Source organism: Ahaetulla prasina, chromosome 3 (genome assembly GCF_028640845.1).
Source record: "Ahaetulla prasina isolate Xishuangbanna chromosome 3, ASM2864084v1, whole genome shotgun sequence".
NCBI classification, from domain to species: Eukaryota; Metazoa; Chordata; class Lepidosauria; order Squamata; family Colubridae; genus Ahaetulla; species Ahaetulla prasina.
In genome coordinates this window covers 190,232,079-190,256,531 of record NC_080541.1, presented here as the reverse complement: position 1 = coordinate 190,256,531, position 24,453 = coordinate 190,232,079, and the positions used below count along the sequence as shown (strand labels likewise).

The following is a 24,453-nucleotide window of genomic DNA, read 5'->3' as shown; positions in this document are numbered from 1 at the left end:
CGGACATGATTTTGCAACTAACAACAACAACAAATGTTACATGTATGTGAATAAGGTGAATCAATGCAGCATTCTGTGTAGCTCTTAGGGCTGAAAAGATTGTCAACCTATGAACCTGTGTCAGGTTCATGTAGCGGAAACAACTGTTCCTCTGTCCTTCAAGTTTTATGTTTATGTTCCTTTCCCCAAAGAAATAGCAGTTCTTTGTTCTATGTAGTTTCCCTACTGGGCTTCTTACCAATAATTGATTAGGGTTACCAGGTCTGAGCAGCAGCTTTGGCAGTTCAGATCTGGTAACTGTAATCAAGAGAACTCTAGCAGGCAGACAAATATTAATTGTTTGTACAAGCTTAAGCATTTTCTGCATACCGCTGTTAGCTCTTACAGCTGCCTCCCAATGCTGCATGAGAAGCCCTGTGTTTATGTATGGAGCTACTGGGAAGACTACACCTGGAGACTCTATAATTCCAACTGGATTGTCAAAATAGCAGAGCGTTTGGTAAAGTATCACTTTGCCTGGAATCTCTGTCTAAGTCTGATGCTTTCCCCTCACATAATTGCATACGTAATTGTTTGGTAGAGCTAAATCATGAATCATATTAAGAAAATCTTCTTGATTTCTTTGCAGAATGATAATTCCTGTTGCTTCTGTGTGACATAATACTTTTGGTGCAGGGTATATATTATGCCTTCATTCTTGCAGCTCCCTCCTGCAAAAATTACATATAACCCTTTCCATGTCTACCTTATTTTGCATTTATGTATTGAATTGATATGGTCATTCGCTGTTTTATTGAATGCATTGATTTATGCTGTTTCAGTATATTAACTGCTGTTGTAAATTATTTAGTTCTGGATTAGTTAGTCTAGCAATACTTTAATTATATTTTAGAAATGTGATTTTTGAAAATTCTATATGAACTGATTTAACCATATAGAATATGTAGAGTGTAACATAATTATTGTCCTGGTTTTACATATTGAAATAAGTGGTTTAGTAAAATAGATGTTTATAACTGTACATTGCATTAAAACTTGTTAGTAATGATTATTTGAAATAATTTTATTGATCAATTTCATAGTTTTTTTCAATCCTCATATCCAGAGAAATAGACTATACAGCTTATGAATAAAGTTCATTCTTCAGTACATTGTAGGAATCCAATCATTATGTTAATGTGATCTGCTTAAAAGACCCATCATATTAAATTGAGATATAATTTGGCTGTCTTTTTATTCAAAATATCTGTTGAGTTTTGTTAACTTGGGTTTATGATTAAGAATGTTAGGTGAGTCTAGTTTCTCTGCTGCCATAGGAACATGGACTAGAAGATGTAGAGAAACTCTTGAGGAGACCAAGATCAAAAGCAGATGAGAGGCTTCGTCAGGTTTTGGAGGAATTTGTTGCTGGATGTAGGTCAGTAAACTTCTATCATCTTTTTACTGGATGCAGGTTTATATGTTTTATCTAGATCCACTCTAGAAATACAAGTTTGCTACAAAACACTTTATTGTAAAAATGGCACCTCTGACACATTTTATATATCAAACTTGTATGCCTCCCATCTCACCAAAGATAATTCTAGAAGGTTAATAGACATCGAGTAAAATGCAGTATGCAACAATACAACAATAAATAAAGATTTTAAATTTAAAAAATCAATTAAAATAAAACTAAAGCTAAACAGAATGGAGAGGGACTTTATAGGGTCCTGATACTTTTTAAAGTCTACATATTAATTCAGAAGGGAGAAAAAAATGATATTGTTTCAGAACTTTCATTGGATCTTTCTAGTTAAAATTGTTCAGAGCTAGATTTTGGGTTTACAAGACATTAACATGCATTTATAAAAGCTTGTGGGTAGTTCTGGGTCAGTGGTAGGTTTCAAATTTTTTTACTACCGATTCTGTGGGTGTGGCTTGGTGGGCATGGCATAGCTTAGTGGGCATGGCTTGGTGGGCATGGCGGGGGAAAGATACTGTAAAATCTCCATTCCCACCCCACTCCAGGGGAAGGTTACTGCAAAATCCCCATTTCTTCCCTATCAGCTGGAACTTGGAAGGAAGAAAATAAATGGGGGCGGGGGCAGTCAGAATTTTTACTACCGTTTCTCCAAACTACTCAAAATTTCTGCTACTGGTTTTCCAGAACTGGTCAGAACCTGCTGAACCCATCTCTATTCTGGGTACAATTTTATAATATTGAATGCACAGTGGAACTACAGTGACTTCATACATATGAGCTCTAATTCTACTGCAATTTATATCATTTACATAATAATGCCAATTTGCAAGTGACAAATTATGTAATGTGCACCACATTGGCTTATTACACATTACCTGTTACACAAAACCTAGCAGATTTATAATAGATTTACTGCCTTTATTTTGTTTAAACTAATTTGATTCATCTTCCTGGACTTGTTTAATTTTCTCTTTCCTCTCATTTTACCACTGCTCTAGAAGATAATTTGGACTAAGAGAGAGTGACTAGCCTAAAGTAACCCAAATAATTCCCATATCCAAGAGAGAAGTAGAACTCATTATCTCCTGATTTCTAGTCAAGGACCTTAACCATTAGACCAAAGTGACTTTTAATTTCTCATTTGCATAAAAATGTCATTTCTGTTTGTATTTCATTTAATATACTTTGAGATATAATGAAAATCTGCTGATCTCAACCCATTCATTAAAATGTAATTGCAATGTATACTGATTTCTTCTAACTGTGTAGAGGGTCATAAGTTATGGTGATTTCTAATTATTTTTAAATTTATGCAAAGTATGTTTCATAAATTAAAACTTAACAGTATCTCTAATTTCAGACAGTATTCTCTTAATGTGGATAAAAAACCAATGACTCGTCCAAATAACCTTGATCGATGCCGGATGAAATCTCTTCCACAAAACATTGTAAGTTAGGTACCCAGACCAAGTTAGTGTTGTAGATCAGCCTGATTTAGTCCCCTGCAGTTGTAAGGTGGTATTTGGATGGTACCAGGTTAAGAATGACTGCTCTAAAGAGATGGAATGCTTGGCTCTACATTTCAGGAACCAACTTTGAATACTGAGTGTGACATTAAACATAAAACTCCAGGGGTCTGTTAGAATATTGCTTTTCAGAATTTCTCAAAGACAATACAAAGGCCTACAAGATGAACTTTCTAGATCAATTAAATCCAGTTCATTTAGGCTTTCCGTGTGAAAATATCTTATTTTTTGATTGAAAAATTTATTGCAAGGGAGAAAAACTGCATTGACAAAGGAGATCCAAGTAGTTGTCAGTCATACACATAACTTCTCCAGCATCAATCAGAATTTATATTAATGAACTCTACCAGGAACTGGAACTCCTCTGTAATAAAGCCTGGCATGGAAGGAGAATGGGAAAAGAGAATTATCTTTATCTGAGGTATCTGGAAAGGGAGTCAGAGAGGCAAAATGGTGGCCACAACTATGCTATTTGAAGCCCTACCCATTTTTACATGCCTGATATTTATTTCAAAAAGAGGATGAGAACTCAGTCTGACTCCTTATGTTGATAAATATCTGATTAGCTGAAGATATTACTTTCCTGATGTTAACAAAATAGTTTAGTTAAGAGTTTATATTCTAATTCCTGACTTATTTTATCATCACATGTGATTACAATGAACTTTTCCTGAACTCTCACTGAGCAGTCGGTATGCATAAAACAAATAATTTATTGCCTCAATTACTAATTTGGCTCTGGATCAGTTTCTATATGTGAAAAAATATTTTTCTTGGCAATATCCCATGTTGAAACCTATCCAGTTAAGGAGAATTATGTTGTTTTTCTGGCATGGGGGCTGCCTTAAAAATATGCTACATCTGTGGAAGAAAAAAATCTATACCCGATTTGCAGTCAGGGATTGCTTGATTGCTTGTTTTGTGGGTTAATATTGGAATTGTAGTCTTTTTTCAACAAAGGGGCAAAGAAAATCTTTGAGCAATATGTTCAAAATGTTTTGAGGTTCTGTTAATAAAATAATTTCCAAGTCTTTTTAAAATGTTGTACTCCTATGCTTTTCATTGTTGAAGTTATCCTGATTCTTTAATGCTGTTGCATATTTTTAGACTTTTCTTTGTGGATTAATTTTTTAAAAAACATCTTTGTGTTGCATTCAGATACTCTATGCAAAACAAGGACTCCGCATAAGGAAACGACTGACTAGGCTCAACATCAAGGAAAAAGTAAATGAGACTAAGATAATCCTGTCAAAGTTGCGCTTCCTGGCTAAAGAGGTATATAATTACAGAATGAAAGGTATAAACACAGCTGAGCAGTCAGTTTTGTATTTATACCTTTAGCATTCAAGAAACAGGAAATAGAGATGAAGTTCTGTTGCTATAAAGGAGAGGGGTAATTTCCTAGAATGTACTAGAACTTTCACATTTATATTTAGAAAGCAGGAATTCAAATCCTCCTTATGGGAGTCCTGAAAACATTCTGAAGAATCTTGGTACAGTTTTACACATCACTAGGCATTTGGGTGGTCTGATCAGGGTTTGAAATTACTGCAAGCGTAGCTCCCAGTACTTTCTAGAAATCTTTTATTCTCACATTAGTACCTACCAGGGGTGAAATGCTCCTGGTTCAGACCGGATCTCCCGATCCAGCAGTGATGGCGGCGGGTGGTTCGGAGAACTGGTAGCAAAAATGCCTGCCCTCACCCCGCCCCAGTTGAACTGCGCGATCATCAGAAGTTGTTTTTTTTTGCTTTTAAAAGCATTTTTCCTTTGGCCGAACTTTTAACTTTTAACTTTTTTAACTTTTGTTTTAAAAGTTAAAAAAAGCCTCTGATGATCGTGCGGCTCAGCTGGGATCGTCAGAAGCCTTTAAAGCATTTTTTCTACAATCTCTTCGGCCGAAGAGGTTGTAAAAATAAAAGCTTTTAAAAGGCTCCTCTGGTGATGCCAGCTGAGTTGCCTGATCGCCAGAACCTTTTAAAGGCATTTTTTAAACAACCTCTTCGGCTGGGATCGTCAGAACCCTTTAAAAGCATTTTTTCCTCTGGCGATCCCAGCTGAGTTGCTCTTCGGCTGAAGAGGTTGTAGAAAAAATGCTTTTAAAAGTAAAAAAAAAGCCACACCCACCTAGTCACATTACCCCCCACTACCAAGCCACGCTCACAGAACCGGTAGTAACAAATTTTACATTTCACCCCGGCACCTACTACAATTCAATGAATCCTACAACGTTTCCTTTCCATTATCACTTTTTCTAGAAAAACATATTTAAAGTGTTTAGAAGTCTTTACTGTTTCTATGAATATACAAAGAATAGCTTGCAATAAACTTTCTTGCTAATTTCAACAAATGAAAAACTTTTGTTTTGTACTGTATTTTGTCATCTTCTTCAGCCTCAGTGTACTATACCTGATGTCCTGATCTGGATGTTTAGCAACAACAAGCGTGTTGCCTATTCAAGGATCCCTGCACACAATATCCTATATGCAGTGGTAGAAGAAGAAAAAGGCAAGAACTGTGCAAAGATCCAAACTGTCTTTCTAAAGGTAGACATTATTCATTTCATCATTAGCTGATGAACTAATCGTTATTCAACATTAAAGCTAGATAGTTAAAAAGAGAGGAATTAATAATCAAGGCAAAGCAAATCAAATATTTTTATTATGGTCTTTAAGCAGCCTTTCCAGTAGAAATAGTTTAATTCAAGAATTCATTATCGGGGGGAGGGATGACGAGCAGACAATAAAGTAACTTCTCAACTACCTTTGTATAATTGTATGACTTGATGGAGGTATTTGACCAGCTGATTTGTTAGTGTAGGGTTAGCATCCCTTAATAATAATAATAATAATAATAATAATAATAATAATAATAATAATAATAATAATAATAATATTTTAATTTGTATACCGCCCTTCTCCCGAAGGACTCAGGGCGGTGAACAGGCAGATAAAATATAAATACACACAATAATTTAAACAACCCTTAAAAACTGATTTAAATGCCCAAAACGTTAAAACATACTCCCTGTAAAATAACACAATTTTAAAACCCATCTAATAAAAATAAAAATCAGGCTAGTCCAGCCATATGAAATAAATAAGTATTAAGTTCGCGAAAGGTCCTAAGGTCAGGTAATTGTCGAGTCCGAGGGAAGTTCGTTCCACAGGGTCGAGCTCCCACAGAAGGCCCTCCCCTGGGGCCGCCAGTTGACACTGTTTGGCTGGCGGCACCCTGAGAGTCCCTCTCTGTGGGGCGTGCGGACGATGGGAGATAGAAGCCGGCAGTAGGCGGTCCCGTAGATAGCCGGTCCTAAGCCATGGGCGCTTTAAAGGTGGTAACCAATACCTTGAAGCGCACCCGAAAACCACAGGTAGCCAGTGCAGTCTGCGCAGGATAGGTGTTATGTGGGAGCTCCGAGACGCTCCCTCAATAACCCGCGCAGCCGCATTCTGAACTAGCTGAAGTCTCCGGGTGCTCTTCAAGGGGAGCCCCATGTAGAGAGCATTGCAGTAGTCCAGGCGAGAGGTAACAAGGGCATGAGTGACTGTGCATAAGGCATCCCGGTCCAGGAAGGGCCGCAACTGGCGGATCAGGCGAACCTGATAAAATGCTCTCCTGGAGACGGTCGCCAAATGGTCTTCAAAGGACAACATTTATTATTATTATTTTACTTTATTAAAAAGTAATAAATGTAACATTTATCATTATAACTTTCAAAGTTAGAGATAATTGGGGAGATCAGAACACAGCTTAGCCCATCATAAAAAGGGCACCTTATAAAAACATGAGTAAGTAAATTTTAGGGTAGTGAATGTAAGTAAAGAAAGAGCAGGATAAATAGTTAATCTTAATCGAGCAAGAGTCTTAGATATTGTTTGGGTTAAAGGTTCCAGGATCACGCGCTGAAGAGATCTTTGCAAAACTGGAAATCTATATGTGGCTTGGGATAACAAAGTACGTAAAGAACAGTACTGCAGAACTTCCAGAAGAATTCAAACCCATCTATGACAAGACACAGAAACTTGCAAGCATTCCAAAATATTTCCCACCCATCCAACTCAACAGAGATGGTGAGTTTATTGCTTGGGGAACCCTGGAAGTAGAATAGAAATAGAATTCAGATGACTTTTTTCTAGTACAAATAATCAGAAACATTATTGATTTATTCATCATTTTAGCCATAATGGAAATATTTGGTTTTGGCTTGGTCTATTGTGTGCTAGTATCATGTGAATTAGGTGAATTAGGCTATTATAACCTGCTCAACAAAACACGGTCTAAGGAATCCAGGGTTAATATTAAGTTTTACAGCTGCTTGTGGATGCCTTCACTAAATGTATAATTTTGATTCTTAGAGCAGTATTCCCCAAATGTGCTCTCTGCTGTGTTTCTGCATAGTCACTTTTGTAAGAATTATTTTTCTGAAAACTTTCTCAACAGGAAGTTCATTCTATTGCAATGGAAGCTGTTGAATGGTTCAGTTACACCCAATATAGAATCATATCCCAATTATCAGGTGGCACTGCCTAGTTGACCTGGGTTAGTCTAAAAAAGCTAAGCAAGATTCTATGTGGTTAGTATTTGGATAGAAGAATACCAAGGAATAGCTGTAAACTAGAATAGAAAATCTAAAATACATTCTGTGACAATACACAAATTATTTCTATATAGTGAATAAGTACATACAGGTAATTTTCATTTAGTGACCATAATTGAGACAGGTGACTTGGTCACTAAGTGAAGTGGTTGCTAAGTGAAACCAAAACTTATCTTTTTTCAGCTTTCCTTTGCTGTACAGATTTGCAAAGGTCATAAATGAGGATTGGCCATAAAATTATTTTTTCATCAATGTTGTAACTGCAAGCATTCACCAAACAAGGCAGTGACTACCTGTTTAGTTCCCAATTATATGGACATGTCTATGAGATCATCAGAAGTCAAGCCCAACTTGAAAGAAATTTAAGCAAATAACTGGTTGGAAAGGGCCATTTAGAGATATCCTCTGAAGCTGACAGGTCCGATTATATATAGATATAATCCTGGTTTAGTGTTCACAATTGGGACCAGCAACTGAGTTGTAAAACAAAGCAGTTGCTAAGTAAACAACAGTTCCGTGTATTATTTTACTTAAGCTTTTGTTTGCTCTACAGATCTGCAAAAGTCCTAAATGTGAGGCTTAAGTAAAGTCATAAAGTTACTTTTTCATCATCATCATAACTGCAAACAGTCACTAAATGAGGCAGTCACTAATTGAGGACTAGTACTGGGATTGGTAGAGATTGTCCTACTTAAATTCTGCTCAAAGACAAGTTTGAAACAGAAGTGAAGAAGTTAAAAAAAGAGCAGTATATCATGCAGATATATGGCTGGGATTTCTCTATAGATACTCAATGGATACTATGAGATTTCATTTTTTTAACTTACTTATTTAACAATGCAGTTCAGTACTTCCTCTTCAGTGTACTGGCATGACTAATGCATAATATGAAGTTAGTATTTCACTTGCAGCTATAAAATATGAAAGAAGAGAATGTAAACAAAAGAAATGAAAACATTTAAAAAATAAGGTAGAGATATTTTCCCCTCATATGAAAGATGTGAGTAGCTAATTTATGTTGCACTGAATATATGCCATAAAATATCTGTTATGTTGCAAAGTACGATTACATGCTTTACTGCACTGAAAGCAAGCACAGAATCAAATGGGGCAGTTTCAGTGGTGGGATTCAGCCGGTTCGCACCACTTCGGGAGAACCGGTTGTTAACTTTCTGAGCAGTTTGGCAAACTGGTTGTTGGAAGAAATCATTAGGGCAGAGAACAGGTTGTTAAATTACTTGAATCCCACCACTGGGCAGTTTGTCATGTTTTCGTTCACTGACAAGGCTGCTGACTCACAATTTTTAAAGTCTGGGTGCACTTTAAATGAAAGAGCATCTGGGTCCAATTTTTGTATCATAGCTATTATAGTTAGTCCTATTTAACATGGCAAGATCTAATATGTGTTTCTTGTAAACAGGTAATGTCATTTTTAAATTATTTCAAATAATGAAATACTTTCCTTCTCTTCTGCGGTGAATTCAGGCCATTAACATTCCAAGATAATAGTTTAATTGCCATTATCGGCCAAAGGAAACTTTTGGAACACCAGCCGCAGATCACATTTTACTTTAGGCCTTGCTCCTCCACTGTTTCCATTGTAGAAGTTGCCAGTTGTTGTTGTGCCTTCATCTCTTGTTCCTTGCGTTTAGCAGCAGCTCTTGTCAGCCTTTGTTCTTTTGAATCTAAACCCGTCGTAGGTATTTCCAACACTTGTAATAAATCTTCTTCCATCACAATCTGTTCTTGTACCTGCTTCACTTCTCTTTCCTTCACTTCAGCCTCCCTTCTTCTAGCTTCCAATGGGGGAAGACTTCCAACTTTTAATACCTCAACATAAAATTCTCTTGCTTTTCCAACCGTATTGAAACGATGTACTTTCCCTGCATAATATACTATTATACCAGTTGGAATATCCCATCTATATTTAATCTGATGTTTTTAAGTTCATTCACCAGGAAGGCAAATTCCTTCCTAGCCCTTAACATTTTGGTGGAATTTCCTTTAATATCAAAATATCTTGACCAGCAATCTGAATCTTCTCCCCTTATATGAAGCTTGCAAAATCTGATTTCTCACTATTCTGTTTGTAAAATAAATAACAACATCCCTTGGCAACTTTTTTGCCTTGCTATCCAAGAATTCACACGATATATTTTATCAATTTGATAAGCCACATCTGCTGGACGAGCTGCTAATATCTCAGCAAATACTTCAGAAAAATTTCCTTAAATTCTCTTCCTTATTTTCTTTCAAACCTCGAATTCTAAGAGCAAATTCCATATTTCTATATTGTATCAAAACTATTTCATCCTCTGTTTTTTCCATTTTACTTTGAAATTCATCCATTTTATTTTCTAATTTTAAATTATGTTGCTTAATTTCTTCAACCTCCTCTTCCAATAAAATCACATTCGTTGCCAAACTTTGTACTGCCATTACAAATCCTTCTTTAACTTCTTTATTTCCCACTTGAATTTCTGATATCTGCTCTTTCATTTCAGACATCTCATCAGTTATAACTTTAAATTTTTCTTCTATAAAGCCTTTTAAGTTCTCTTGTAACGCCTCTAAATTCAATGTTCTAGTCTCTGCTGTATGAGCTGGAGAGGCACCAGCTGATAAAGTTCCAGAGCTCTTTGTTACAGTAGACTTTAATTGTTTGGCTGCCATCTTCTATAAAATTATTTATTTATTTATTTCCAACTTAATATTCACTTTAAATCTTCTTAACCTCTGAGAAACACAGTCTTTTAAAGCAGTATTTAAAAAATCTCCCTAGATTCTATCAGCAGGCAGCAAAGAGTTAAAGCAGCAAGTAACATGCAAATTACCAACTGCAGAGGCACACGCTGAAAGTATCACTTTCGCTTTCCACTCGTTAACTTGTTAACAATTCGCCTCCATTTTCTTGCTGTTTTCAAGCTTGTTACAAAGTATCGGGGAATCGGCTTGGCTACTTGCTTAAAGTTCTCCCACTTTCGTTCTGTCCGGTATAATCCTTTATTGTCCAAAATAAATCTCGGCGTTTGGTCGTGGTGATTGGTTCCGCCAAAGCAGAAGAATCCTCGGATCTGGAGCACTTCGGGTTACTGGAGGGAACTTAACCCTTCAAACCCCTTTTTTCTCAGGGGCTTTAGGGAAATTCAACCTCTGCCCTCAGCTCACCACCTTCTCCTTCTCCCGAAGAGGGGGTTTTCCGAACCGCTGGGCAGCAGATTTAAGCTGTCCTAGCGATTCCACATAATCCAGAGGTTGGTGATCGTAAAGATCACCGCCATCACCTACGGTGCCAAACCGGAAGTCTCTCGAGGCAGTCACTAATTGAGGACTAGTACTGGGATTGGTAGAGATTGTCCTACTTAAATTCTGCTCAAAGACAAGTTTGAAACAGAAGTGAAGGAGTTAAAAAAAGAGCAGTATATCATGCAGATATATGGCTGGGATTTCTCTATAGATACTCAATGGATACTATGAGATTTCATTTTTTTAAGTTACTTATTTAACAATGCAGTTCAGTACTTCCTCTTCAGTGTACTGGCATGACTAATGCATAATATGAAGTTAGTATTTCACTTGAAGCTATAAAATATGAAAGAAGAGAATGTAAACAAAAGAAATGAAAACATTTAAAAAATAAGGTAGAGATATTTTCCCCTCATATGAAAGATGTGAGTAGCTAATTTATGTTGCACTGAATATATGCCATAAAATATCTGTTATGTTGCAAAGTACGATTACATGCTTTACTGCACTGAAAGCAAGCACAGAATCAAATGGGGCAGTTTCAGTGGTGGGATTCAGCCGGTTCGCACCACTTCGGGAGAACCGGTTGTTAACTTTCTGAGCAGTTTGGCAAACTGGTTGTTGGAAGAAATCATTAGGGCAGAGAACAGGTTGTTAAATTACTTGAATCCCACCACTGGGCAGTTTGTCATGCTTTCGTTCACTGACAAGGCTGCTGACTCACAATTTTTAAAGTCTGGGTGCACTTTAAATGAAAGAGCATCTGGGTCCAATTTTTGTATCATAGCTATTATAGTTAGTCCTATTTAACATGGCAAGATATCATTTCATTTCCACCTTGGTATAAACTAGTATTAGTTAGAGAAGTACCTGTAATTCTCAAGGCAGCCATAATTGAAATCTGGGGATAGCGCATACAGTATAGCCTATTACTATGGAAAAACTCTTTTTCTCTCTGTCTTTTAGACTTCAGTTACTTTCAGCTTCGAGCCCATTTGTATCAGGCAAGGGGAATTCTTCCTGCTGATGAAAATGGCCTTTCAGATCCATTTGCAAGAGTGGTGTTTTCAACACAGTGCCAATCTACAATGGTAAGAATATTTGCAGACATAGTGAATAATGCTACAGGTACAGTAAATACTGAAATGGCAACATTTCTCCTCTTCCCCTCCTGACCCCCAAGAATGTCTGTACTGCTCCAGCTCCTACCTGCTGGCCAAATATTTAAATCCTGTTTCACAACATCATCACAGTAACTCCCTGGTTTCTGACATTCTTTTACTTATGCCATTAATTGCAGCAGCATCTATGGGGATGAGGCATAGTCCAAAACGTCAAGATGGCAGCCATGACCATGTGATTGAAGCCCCACTCCTTGTTTACATGATCTCTTGACTTTTTAAATTCTTCTACAGGTATCCCTATTCCAAAACTAAATGAATTTCTGCTCTAAGCAGAAATACATCATCCTTAGTCTTCAGTTTATCAAATTGCTGTTATATTCCTCCTCCCATTTTTTTCCTTCTGGAGGTCGGATGAGAAATAATGACTGGTCCCCAATCACCCAGTGACTCCTATTGTCATGTACGATTTTGAACAGAGCCTGCCTGGTCTTGGTTGAATACCTGAATCTTTACATCACATTTATTTCTTTGTTACATTTATACCTTGCCCTTCCCTCGGGTGCTCAAGAGGGTTTACACAGTGCTCCCTTTTATTTTTCTCCCAAGAAGAGCACTGTGAAATAAGTTGGGCTGAGTAAGACTGAGAGTAGAAACCTGCAGTTTTCAGTCCTAATCCAACACTGTCACCACTACATCTCATATAATTCATTAATATATTTGTATTATCTTTCCATGGTTCATGCCATACCGTACCTTTATTAGAAGAGTCCCAAATGATTGAATGGGTTCACACTGGAGAAAGTTATCCATAAGATATCTTTCCAGTTGTATGTGTTTTTCTTTTACATTAAAATGTGATACTAATTTGAGTAGAGTTTAAATTGGAAGAATTTAGGGACAGATTGGGAGAGAAGAGCATTTTACATGAGAAGAGGCAACACAGCCTAGATGTGAGAAGTGTGGGAAGGAAATGTTTCAGAGACACTGTAAATCTGTCTTCAGTTTTCAAGATTATCTTTTTACTATTTACTCTCTACTAGCATCATCCATGTTTTTGAAATCCATGTGATTCTTCTTTGTTTAGTTTGGCGGCTAGTGCTTAATATTTCCTCTCCAAACTATTTCAAATTTCACTTACTCCTTGCTCACTTCAGACTTTTTCCTACTAAGAGAAAGGGAGGAAAGCAGATGTTATTTTTTTCCTTCAGGCAGAAGTAAATCAATTGGGAATGAACATTAGTGGAAAAAAATAGAGAATGAAGAAAAGGCTATGCTCTTCTTTGTCACTGCTTAAACCTAGGACATTTACGTATGTGATGTTTGTATCACTTCAAAATCAGCACTGAATCCAAATTAGTCGCATCTTCAGCAGCTGAGCCAACTTATTTTCAGATCAACTGTATTGTAACTGGATTGCACTGAAAATGTTTCCTCTTAAAAACACTGAAATTCTGCAGAATTTGTAGGCAAGACGTTTTCACATTAGTGGCAATGTTTATCACTTTCTGCCCTTAGATCCAATGTATAAGTTGCCCTCTATTCCATTCTCATAAAATTTCAGCTACTAGGCTCTGCAAGTTTTTAAAATGTAGACCAGAAGCCTTAGTGGTTTTGAAATTTCTGATGTTGAAATAGTCTTTTCTTTCTTTCTTTCTTTCTTTCTTTCTTTCTTTCTTTCTTTCTTTCTTTCTTTCTTTTTCTTCCTTCCTTCCTTCCTTCCTTCCCTCCCTCCTTCCCTCCCTCCCTCCCTCCCTCCTTCCTTCCTTCCTTCTTCCTTCTTTCTTCACATTTAGATGGAAGGCAGAGGATTGAATCAATGCATTCTTTGCACTCTCCTATTGGCTTAGATCTGAGGGAGCAATAAGATGTTCTTAGTGGTTCAATGTTGACAGCTGTGAAGACAATCACTGATGACCTTCAACTCTTTGAGGGTTTAGAGAAAAGAAATAGCACTACTGTAGTGTAAATGTTCCCTCATAGATGCTTCAGATTGCTTCCAATTCTAAAAAAAATGCTGGAGATAAGACATACTGTATGTAATTTTATATTTTATTATATCTAGATTAGTTTTAAATAGTTATGGGAAGTGTCAGTGTCATTGGCTGGCAATATTTATTGTCTTCCTTTATTTTCTACTGGAGTATGGTCCATCAACAGATTATCTCTGCTTTTTCAGATAAAATACCATGAGGCTTTTCACACAAACAGAAACTGTATGAATAGCTACTTATTTGTTATTGTTCCAGCCTGAATTTATCAGAGTACCAGAACAGAGTGTAAGTCTGGGCAATTGTGCCATAGGGTGAAAAACAGCACTCATCATCTCCATTCTGTCACTGTCAATAACTTCAATATTTGTTAATTCAGGTATTGGAAGAAACACTCAGCCCAATGTGGAATGAATTACTTCTGTATGATCAGCTTGTAATCGATGGAAAGAAAGAGGACTTGAAGACAGAGACTCCAATAGCTATTGTCAATATTTTTGACTACAATAAATTTGTAAGAGCACTTTTTCTTTCTAAACCTTTAAATATGCTTTTTATTGCTAAAAGGAGATTCCAAAGCAGGGAACATTTTAAAAAAGTTTACAATTAAAGCAATATTTCAATTGAAAAACATGATTAAAGAACATTAGAGAGCAATACTGAATTGAATCAGAAAGCCTAACACCATCAGTTTAATGAAGTACTTGGATGAAGAGACTTGACTTAAACTCTTGCCAATCAGTCGCTTTTAAAACCGAGCAGCTCTCTTTGATCCCTGTTGAAATCAATGCTCCAAGCTTTTTTGAAAGCATTGGCTTTTACACTGTCCAAACTGCAAAACTAAATAGGGGCAACAATAAGAACAGTAATGGGTTACTATCTAGGTAAAATTAAAGATAAAGGACTCCCTGCAGATTTTACTCCACTAGTCGTTGGCCAATTGTAGAGGGCAGTGCTCATCTCCATTTCAAGACCATTGAGCCAGTGCTGTCCAAAGACATTTCCACAATCATGTGACCAGCATGGCTTCAGTTACTTTCCCACCGAAGTAGTACCTGTTTATTTACATGCATTTCCATGCTTTTGAACTACTAGGTTGGTAGGAGCTGGGGCAAAGACGGGAGCTAACCCTGTCGTGTGGCACTTGGGTCTCAAACCTGGGCTGCCGGCTTTTCAGATGACAAGCCTAGTGTCTTAACTGCTGAGCCACTGCGCTGCCCCTGGACTGCTATCTAGTCACTCATCAAATTATGTTTCAAAAATGATTTGGAATTAGTGCTCCAGACTTCATATAAGCACGAAACCTGACTGCGATTGTTTAAATGAGCCAAATTTCTTGCTGGGTTCCTATAAAAACCTGAAAAGAAGTTGCAAGTGCTTTAAGAGTTGCTTTTATAATGGAATCCTTAAACCAACAGCAACTTTTGCTAGGGTGGTGTTCAGCTACAAGAATATTCTACATCTGTGTTTCTCAATCTCAACAACTATAAGATGTGCAAACTTCAATTTAGGGAATTCTGGGAGTTGAAATCCACACGTCTTAAAATTGTTGAAATTGAAAAACACAGTTCTTCATGAAATTTATAAGCAAAGGCATTCAGAAGTTAGGAATCTGATACTGTTAGGGGTAGAATACTGTTGTCTGAGTAAAATGCCCTTGCATGTTTTGGTAGTAAGCTTTAGTGATCCCAAAATAATGTGCATGTATAATACTGATTTGATGCTTGCTTTTTTCTATAGGGTTCACCAGAGTTCCTTGGTCGAGCCTTTGTAACCCCACAGGTGAAGCTGGTGGATGAGCCTTACAGCAAACCTTGTCTCCAATTTTTTGATATTTATAAGGGCCATAAATCAGCTGGGGAATTAATTGCTGTATTTGAGCTGATTGAACTGGATTATAGTGGTTACTTAGAGGTAAGTGTTTGCATTGCCATCACCTGATTTGTAGATATTGATTTCCTGAACCTAAATTAACAAGTTTTGGATGTAATGAACAAAATCCATTCATTTTGTGCATTTTAAAAATCCAATTAGCCATTTAACCTACATTTTGGTTTAGTGGACACCATTCCTACTCATTAGTCTATTAAATCTAGAGTTTGCTAAATATGGACATATGAATAGGTTGAAAATATCCCTGCTAGACACTAGATGCATATTCAGTAATATATAGTATATTTCTAGCATAAAATTGAGCATAACAAGTAGACCTATATCTATCATGTTTTTTTAATAGTATAGCTTTTTGTTTTGTAGCAGGATGTTGTAGTGCTGTGGTCAAGGTCTTTTATGGGAGACTGTGATTAAGATTTAAAAGCTAGGTCATAATCTACAATCTGTAAAATAATTCAAATAGTGAATGAAAGCAAGTTAGCATGCAATAACTTGCATTTATTTTTCTTTCTTAGACACAACAAGTGTGCCATTAGGAAATATTTCTGGGTAAGAAAGTATCACTTCCAGAAATATCATGTGATAGTTCCATTTTTGAAAGATAACAACTGATTTTGATAGCAATTATCATATTAATATCATGCTTCAATTACTGCATTTCTTACTAATAAAATACATGAGATTTTTTAAATATTAATATAGTTTCATCATTCCTCTCTTCGTTTAAATTAGTAAACAAATCAAGGAATCTTTAGGTAATCATAGTTCTCTGTGACATAAGAACTATGAAATTTTGATTATTATTTCTGAAAATACTATAGCTTATCAACTTGAAAAACTGTCATTAATTTAAAAAGCCCTCTCATTTATTTGATAGCTCATATAAAGTAAGGAGGCTATAGGATTGAGCTTCCTTAAATCTTTTGGCAATAATCTTATTTATAAATGCTCACAGAGATTTTTTTAAAATTGCTTTGAACTTTATTTTCTAGCCATCAGTTCCTAATGATGTAGACCCCAAAGAACCAGAGTATTTGGGGGATCCCCGTTCTGGACGATTCATTATTCCTGAAGGAATACGCCCAATCCTTAAAGAATTTCGCATAGAGGTAAAAATATTTCCTAAAAGATACTCCATGAAAATAATTATTGAATGTAATTTAAATTGACTAGCCAGATAGGGGAACGAAAAATGAAACTATTTGTAAGTATTAACAAATACTTTTTATCCATGTGCTCTATGTCATATGCTAAATAAATAAATACCTTTATCCATGTGTTGAAATAATGGCAAATGAATTGCATGGGTAATACCAAGCCTTATGTGGCAGCTAAATCTGTGTATACATAAATTAGATTAAGAAACTATGAAGCTATAAATTATTATGCCTATTCTACAATTTTTGCTTTTTTAAAGTTTTTCATGGAGTTTTGAGATTTATAAAGTGATTCTCTGGAGAGAAGTGGCCTAGACTGAGATATTTCGCTGAAATTGCAAAATTAATATACAACCCATGACACATTGGGTCATTCCCTCTTTCCAAACATAATATAGGTTTGTGCCATTTCCTCTCCCCACCTCCTCCTCCTGCCACAACTGTCTGCCAGTTTGCTGGGGAGAAAGGGAGCAAAGGGAGTGAGTCAAATATTCTAGCATGTTCCCAAGAGCCCTCCCCTCCAGGGAGGAAGAGGGCTCACCCATCAACTGTTAGGCCCCTCAGCCAGTCTACCTTGCCAGCAGGCATTGGAGTCACTCCCTCATTCTTCCTTCATTAACTACCACCATTAAAATATTTCAAATTTCAGTCTTGATTCCAAAGTAGCCAATAGCTGCTTTGGGCCTAACTTCTAGCCAATTGGGTATGGGGCCCAGAGCAGGGGTGATATTGACTTATCTTAACTACTGGTTTGCAAATGTGAGCAACCACCTCCATGCACGCCACCTCCGTGCATGTGCAGAACCTTCTGTGCATGTGCAGAGCATTAAAAAAATGATGTGATAATGTTTGGGTGGGTGGGTGGAGCCTCCCACAGCCCCAGCTACTGGTTCGCCCGAATTGGGTAGAACCGGCAGAATCCCACCACTGGCTCAGAGGGAGGCAGGAAAGAGGGTGGTGGCAAAGCTCTTCCCATCTTGCCTTGCATCACACAACATAGGAGTTTTTGGGATGTGTACTGGAAGGTGGTGGCATGACATGGCCACATGTTTGCCACATTTCAATCCCTCAGGACTCATGGATCCTCAGATTTTGGGTGCATTCTGTAAATTAGCTTATTTGAAGTATATTGATTTAAAAATTGTTGCTCTATGATGCACAGTTTTGCTGAACTGAAAGTTACAAAGTATCAAACAGTCAGACCCAAGAGTAATGTACAGATTTATGAACTTTACATTATTCTAAATAAAAATCTTTACGATGAAGATTAACCTACATTAATTTAAACTGAGTATACTATCAGCAGAGAACAGTTTGCTAATCTGTCGCACAATTCAATGTGACACAATTCAGTGGGATTTGAGACTGGAGATCCTTTAGAGAAGGCGAATGCTTGGCCTCATTCTGACCTAAGACATTTATTTGCCTCTCTCTTAGATCTTGTTTTGGGGCCTGAGAGATCTGAAACGTGTGAACCTATTTGAGGTTGACCAGCCACAGGTGATAATTGAATGTGCTGGAAAAAAAGTGGAATCAGAAGTGGTCACAACTTACAAAGAGAACCCCAATTTCAATGAACTTGTTAAATTTGTAAATGTGGTAAGTGATAACTGGGAGGTAGATCCCAAAAGTTAAGATAACTGTAATAGAACCAATCAAGCTGAAGTTGTACAAATATGATCTAGGACAGTGGTAGTCAACCTGGTCCCTACCGCCCACTAGTGGGCGTTCTAGCTTTCATGGTGGGTGGTAGGGGTTTTGTCCGATACTGAAGCACTTTCCTTTTTTTTAATTTAATTGACTTTTTAAAAAATTTTCATAGCATTATTTAAAAACATTTTCATTAGATTTTCATAAAATTCCCCATGACAATTTAAATTTCTGAAAATATACTATATGTATCGCCCGCGCATAAGTTTAGTTCACGTTACGTAAGTGAAACTAAAGGGCGCTATAGTGTGACCGCAAACAAAAGAACCTCGTCCCAGAATAGCTCGCGCATCTCCCCCCAAACTGGTGGGTGGTTAGAAAAGTTTACTACTAACAGAGATACAAAAGTGGGCGGTAGGTATAAAAAGGTTGACTACTCCTGATCTAGGAAATGTTTTGCCGAGTGTCAGGGCAGTGATCAGATACCCGGGCAATTGATTCTCTTGGTTCCAGAAATAATGAACACACAAACAAATAAAGGGATTTTAAGTCTCATCATTAGCTCAAGCAAACAGATTTAAAAAACATACATACTAAGCAAAATGATACCCAAATCTCGTGCAAGCTGCTATGATTATAGATTCCAAAACCTGGTCTTGACATGGTGGCTCATGACTCTGGAATGGGAATGAAAGTATAAAACTTTCACAGTGAGACAAGCTTTGAAGCTACAGAATTGCCCCTTCTCCTTTATTCAATAAACATGAGTAAAAAAGCGAGTAGTTTAGCTCAGAATGACCTCTAAACTTCTAGGCTTTTCTCAATACAAAGGAAAAGACAAAATATGTCACTAAACACCTCAAAATAACAATGGTCTTTCACATTGCCATTACAAGAAGGACTTATGTTTTATAGCAGGGGTCTCCAACCTTGGCAACTTTAAGCCTGGTGGACTTCAACTCCAGAATTCCCCAGCCAGCTTTGCTGGTTGGGGGATTCTGGGAGTTGAAGTCCACCAGGCTTAAAGTTGCCAAGGTTGGAGACCCCTATTTTCACATGCATATCTTTTTGTTAAATATTATTTTCTTCCTTTTATAAACATTGAGAATCTATACAGCTGAGTTTCAATAGAAATGGCTGATGGCAATCTGCATGTTGAATTACTGAGCAAGAAAAGAAACGTGTACTTCTGCTATTATAACACTGGAAATTCAGTGAAACATCATAATAATCTAATTATCTTAGAAATACTATGAATTGTTCTGAAATTCATTTGCCTGACTTTTTTTTAAATAGGAACTTCCAGAACAGGTGTACTTACATCCACCTCTCAGTGTCTTCGTGGTGGAGAAGAGAGCCTTTGGACGCTCTGTCCTCGTGGGAACTCACATAGTTTCTCATATTATGAAATTTGCTCCTAAAGAAGTAGATGAAATGGAAGAGGAAACAGATAACCCTCCCAAGAGTGAGATTTTAGAGTTTTTAGGACATTATCCAATGAAATGAAATAGAGTGTAATACAGGGGTGTCAAACTCATGGCCTAAGGATCACACGCTGCCCATGCCTTCCCCCGTTTTAGTGAAGGGCAGAAAAGTCACAATATGTCACGTGACGACAACGTGACAACCTGAGTTTGACACTCCTGGTATATTGGGATATAAAAGTACAGCATCTGCTTTGTAAATTATCCTTGTCATATAAAGGAATGTCCTGACAGGTCACACCTAGAATGCATTTGCATCAGAGGTGGGTTTCAGCAGGTTCTGACCAGTTCTGGAGAACTGGTAGCAGAAATTTTGAGTAATTCGGAGAACCGGTAAATACCACCTCTGACTGGCCCCGTCCCAATCTATTCTCTGCCTCCCAAGTCCCAGCTGATCGGGAGGAAATGGGGATTTTTCAGTAACCTTCCCCTGGAGTGGGAAGGGAATGGAGATTTTACAGTATCCTTCCCCTGGAATGGGATGGGAATGGAAATTTTACAGTATCTTTCTCCTGCCATGCCCACCAAGCCACGTGCACCAAGCCATGCCACGCTCACCAAGCCACACCCACAGAACCGGTAGTAAAAAATTTTGAAACCCACCACTGATTTGCATGCATTTGCATTAAACATGTGGTTAATATATTTTATTTCAGAAAGGAAAGCATCAGCTAAACCAAATATTTCCCAAAAAGTGATGAACTTTGGTGCAACTGCTGGACAGACTGTAATAAATATTGGTGCAGCTGCTGGGCAGACTGTAATAAATATTGGTGCAGCTGCTGGAGACCTAGGAAGCAAAGCTAACCCCCTCAAGCTTGTCAAGGTGAGTGCAGCAATGTTTCAGGTTTACTCTAAGAAGAGGTTCTGTAATATAGGTTGCATAGTACATACATGGATGTTTCGGAAAAAACATTTATTTATTTATTTTGTCACACAGTATATATAAGCATGAATAACTATACAATATACAAGCATATATGTAAGTATGAGTATGTAATAACTATATTAATTGAATATAACAAAAGGAAACAATAGGACAGGAACGGTAGTAGGCACGCTTGTGCTCTTATGCGCGCCCCTTACAGACCTCTTAGAAATGGGGTGAGGTCAATAGTAGACAGTTTTTTGTTGAAGCTTTGAGGATTTTACAGTAATCAGGTAGTTTATTCCACAGAGTCAGGTAGTTTATTCCAAGCATTGACATGATGGCACCAATTAAATGGCAAAGAAGGAAATATAAATGAGAAATGCATGAAAGCAAACAAATAAAAAGGAATCTAAAATATTTTAAGAACCACTTTGGGGGCACTGTTTAAGGCATCAGTCTAGAAATCAGGAAACTATGTGTTCTAATTCTGCCTTAGGCATGAATTCAGCTGGGTGACTTCAAAAACACTTCTGAGTGACAGTAATCAGGAACCTCCCCCCTGCCAGATCTAGGAACAAGTGCAAGTAGCTCACAAGCAAAGTTGTGCAAAGGGCATCCAGATTATAGGGTGAAATTGAATCCAAGTGAGGCAGTGCAACTCCATCCAGGTTCAAGGATGAATTTATCTTCCTAGGGCCCCAAATTCACAGCTAATTGTTCTTGGAATGGCAGAGATGAAATCTGTTCTTTCCTATCAGATCCCCAAGACCTCCAAACTGCTTCACTTGGATGATTGGGGCCATGATCTACAATTAAGTGTTATCAGTTTGCTAAGATACTGCACCATATGTCAAAAGATCATTCCCCTCAACAGCTTTATTATCTAATATACACATTAAACTGGAGAAGGTAGAGAGTAGAGCCCTGAGATATACACAAAGCAGGGTTTTTGGGCTAGACCACTTTCTCCCTCCCCCATCTTCCAACCCCTCAATGCTGATCAAGGAGGACTAGGATGGAGGCACTATCCATCCTAGTCTCACCAGAAGTCATTAGCAAGCATAATCAACATCTCTCTGTATTGTATAATTCTAGTTTGAAAGAGATCCAGATAATCTACTTCCATTCAGGACCTTTTGGAGCTTTCTTAATAACCTTCTTACCTTGACAGTAAGGGCCAGAATAGCTCAGGCTATTACAGCCTGTTATTAGAACACAGTAGCCTGCAATTACTGCAGGTTCAAGCCCGGCCCAAGGTTGACTCAGCCTTCCATCCTTTATAAGGTAGGTAAAATGAGGACCCAGATTGTTGGGGGGGCAATAAGTTGACTTTGTAAAAATATACAAATAGAATGAGACTATTGCCTTATACACTGTAAGCCGCCCTGAGTCTTCGGAGAAGGGCGGGATATAAATGTAAAAAAAAATAAAAAATAAAAAAAAATGACGAGATAATGTCAGGATCCAGGATTGATATATGAATTTTATGAAGTCATCTTCTAGTTGTTGGAGAGGTTCAACAAAATTGTTCTACATTTCCACATAATGGATGGAATTTTATGTCATTTGTATTCAGGCACCACTGAAAAAAATCCCTATTGATAAATTGGTACCGAAAGAGGAAGAATTTGAGGAGGAAAAGCCTGAAAAGGAAGAACTGGATTGGTGGTCCAAGTACTATGAATCATTAAAGGAATTAAATAAACAGGTAATAATGAACCTTACAGTATAATTTATATTGTATTATAATGAGATATGGCACTGAGTTGGATAACCTGTCCCTTTTAACTTATTTATTTTATTTATTTATTTATTGTTTATATTTATATACCGCCCTATCTCCCAAAGGACTCAGGGCGGTTTACAGGCATTTAAAAACAAGAAATACAATAAATACAATTCTAAAAACAATTAAAAAACTTATTCAAAAGCCTTAATTAAAAATATAAAAATTAAAACCCAAGATAAAACCCATAAACTAAAAACTAACTCAGTCCTGCGCAATTAAATAGATATGTTTTAAGCTCGCGGCGGAAGGTCCGAAGGTCCGGAAGCTGACGAAGTCCTGGGGCAGTTCATTCCAGAGGGTGGGAGCCCCACAGAGAAGGCCCTTCCTGGGCGTCGCCAGGCAACATTGCCTCGCTGACGGCACCCTGAGGAGTCCCTCTCTGTGAGGCGCAGGTCGGTGAGAGGTATTCGGTAGCAGCAGGCGGTCCCGTAGATAACCCGGCCCTATGCCATGGAGCGCTTTAAAGGTGGTCACCAAAACCTTGAAGCGCACCCGGAAGGCCACAGGCAGCCAGTGCAGTCTGCGCAGGATGGGTGTTATACGGGAGCCACGAGGGGCTCCCTCTATCACCCGCGCAGCCGCATTCTGGACTAACTGCAGCCGGATGCCCTTCAAGGAGCCCCATGTAGAGAGCATTGCAGTAATCCAGGCGAGTCGTCACGAGTGCGTGGGTGACTGTGCACAGGGCATCCCGGTCCAGAAAGGGGCGCAACTGGCGCACCAGGCGAACCTGGTAAAACGCTCTCCTGGAGACGGCCGTCAAATGATCTTCCAAAGACAGCCGTTCATCCAGGAGGACGCCTAAGTTGCGCACCCCCTCCATCGGGGCCAATGACTCGCCACCGATGGTCAGCCGCGGATTTAGCTGACTGTACCGGGATGCCGGCATCCACAGCCACTCTGTCTTGGAGGGATTGAGCTTGAGCCTGTTTCTCCCCATCCAGACCCGTACAGCCTCCAGACACCGGGACAGCACTTCGATAGCTTCGTTGGGGTGGTCCGGCGTGGAAAGGTACAGCTGGGTGTCATCCGCATACAGCTGATACCTCACGCCGAAACCACTGATGATCTCACCCAGCGGCTTCATGTAGATGTTAAACAGAAGGGGCGAGAGGATCGACCCCTGCGGCACCCCACAAGTGAGGCGCCTCGGGGTCGACCTCTGCCCCCCTGTCAACACCGACTGCGACCGGTCGGAGAGATAGGAGGAGAACCACCGATAAACGGTGCCTCCCACTCCCAATCCCTCCAGCCGGCGCAGCAGGATACCATGGTCGATGGTATCGAAAGCCGCTGAGAGGTCTAATAGGACCAGGGCAGAGGAACAACCCCTATCCCTGGCCCTCCAGAGATCATCCACCAACGCGACCAAAGCCGTCTCTGTGCTGTAACCGGGCCGGAAACCGGACTGGAACGGGTCTAGATAGACGGTTTCATCCAGGTGCAGGGGAAACTGATATGCCACCATACTCTCTACAACCTTCGCGCGGCGGGTTGGAGACTGGACGATAATTACCTAAAACAGCCGGGTCCAGGGAAGGCTTCTTAAGGAGGGGTCTCACCACCGCCTCTTTCAAGGCGGCCGGAAAGACACCCTCCACCAAAGAAGCAATCGTAATCGCCTGGAGCCAGCCTCGTGTCACCTCCTGAGTGGCCAGCA

General features: G+C 38.5%; 1 protein-coding gene across 1 annotated transcript in view; it reads left to right on the top strand.

Moving 5' to 3' along the window:
* Positions 1 to 24,453, top strand: part of LOC131195711 (fer-1-like protein 4) — an 81,790-nt gene that overhangs the window by 36,009 nt on the left and 21,328 nt on the right. The window contains exons 18-31 of the mRNA XM_058177846.1: positions 379 to 499; positions 1,317 to 1,417; positions 2,826 to 2,913; positions 4,150 to 4,266; positions 5,385 to 5,537; positions 6,881 to 7,064; positions 11,804 to 11,928; positions 14,329 to 14,463; positions 15,690 to 15,863; positions 16,835 to 16,951; positions 18,437 to 18,598; positions 19,946 to 20,114; positions 20,790 to 20,959; positions 22,581 to 22,712. Of these exons, the coding sequence (XP_058033829.1) occupies positions 379 to 499; positions 1,317 to 1,417; positions 2,826 to 2,913; positions 4,150 to 4,266; positions 5,385 to 5,537; positions 6,881 to 7,064; positions 11,804 to 11,928; positions 14,329 to 14,463; positions 15,690 to 15,863; positions 16,835 to 16,951; positions 18,437 to 18,598; positions 19,946 to 20,114; positions 20,790 to 20,959; positions 22,581 to 22,712 (1,948 nt within the window). The remainder of the gene's footprint in view (positions 1 to 378; positions 500 to 1,316; positions 1,418 to 2,825; positions 2,914 to 4,149; positions 4,267 to 5,384; positions 5,538 to 6,880; positions 7,065 to 11,803; positions 11,929 to 14,328; positions 14,464 to 15,689; positions 15,864 to 16,834; positions 16,952 to 18,436; positions 18,599 to 19,945; positions 20,115 to 20,789; positions 20,960 to 22,580; positions 22,713 to 24,453) is intronic.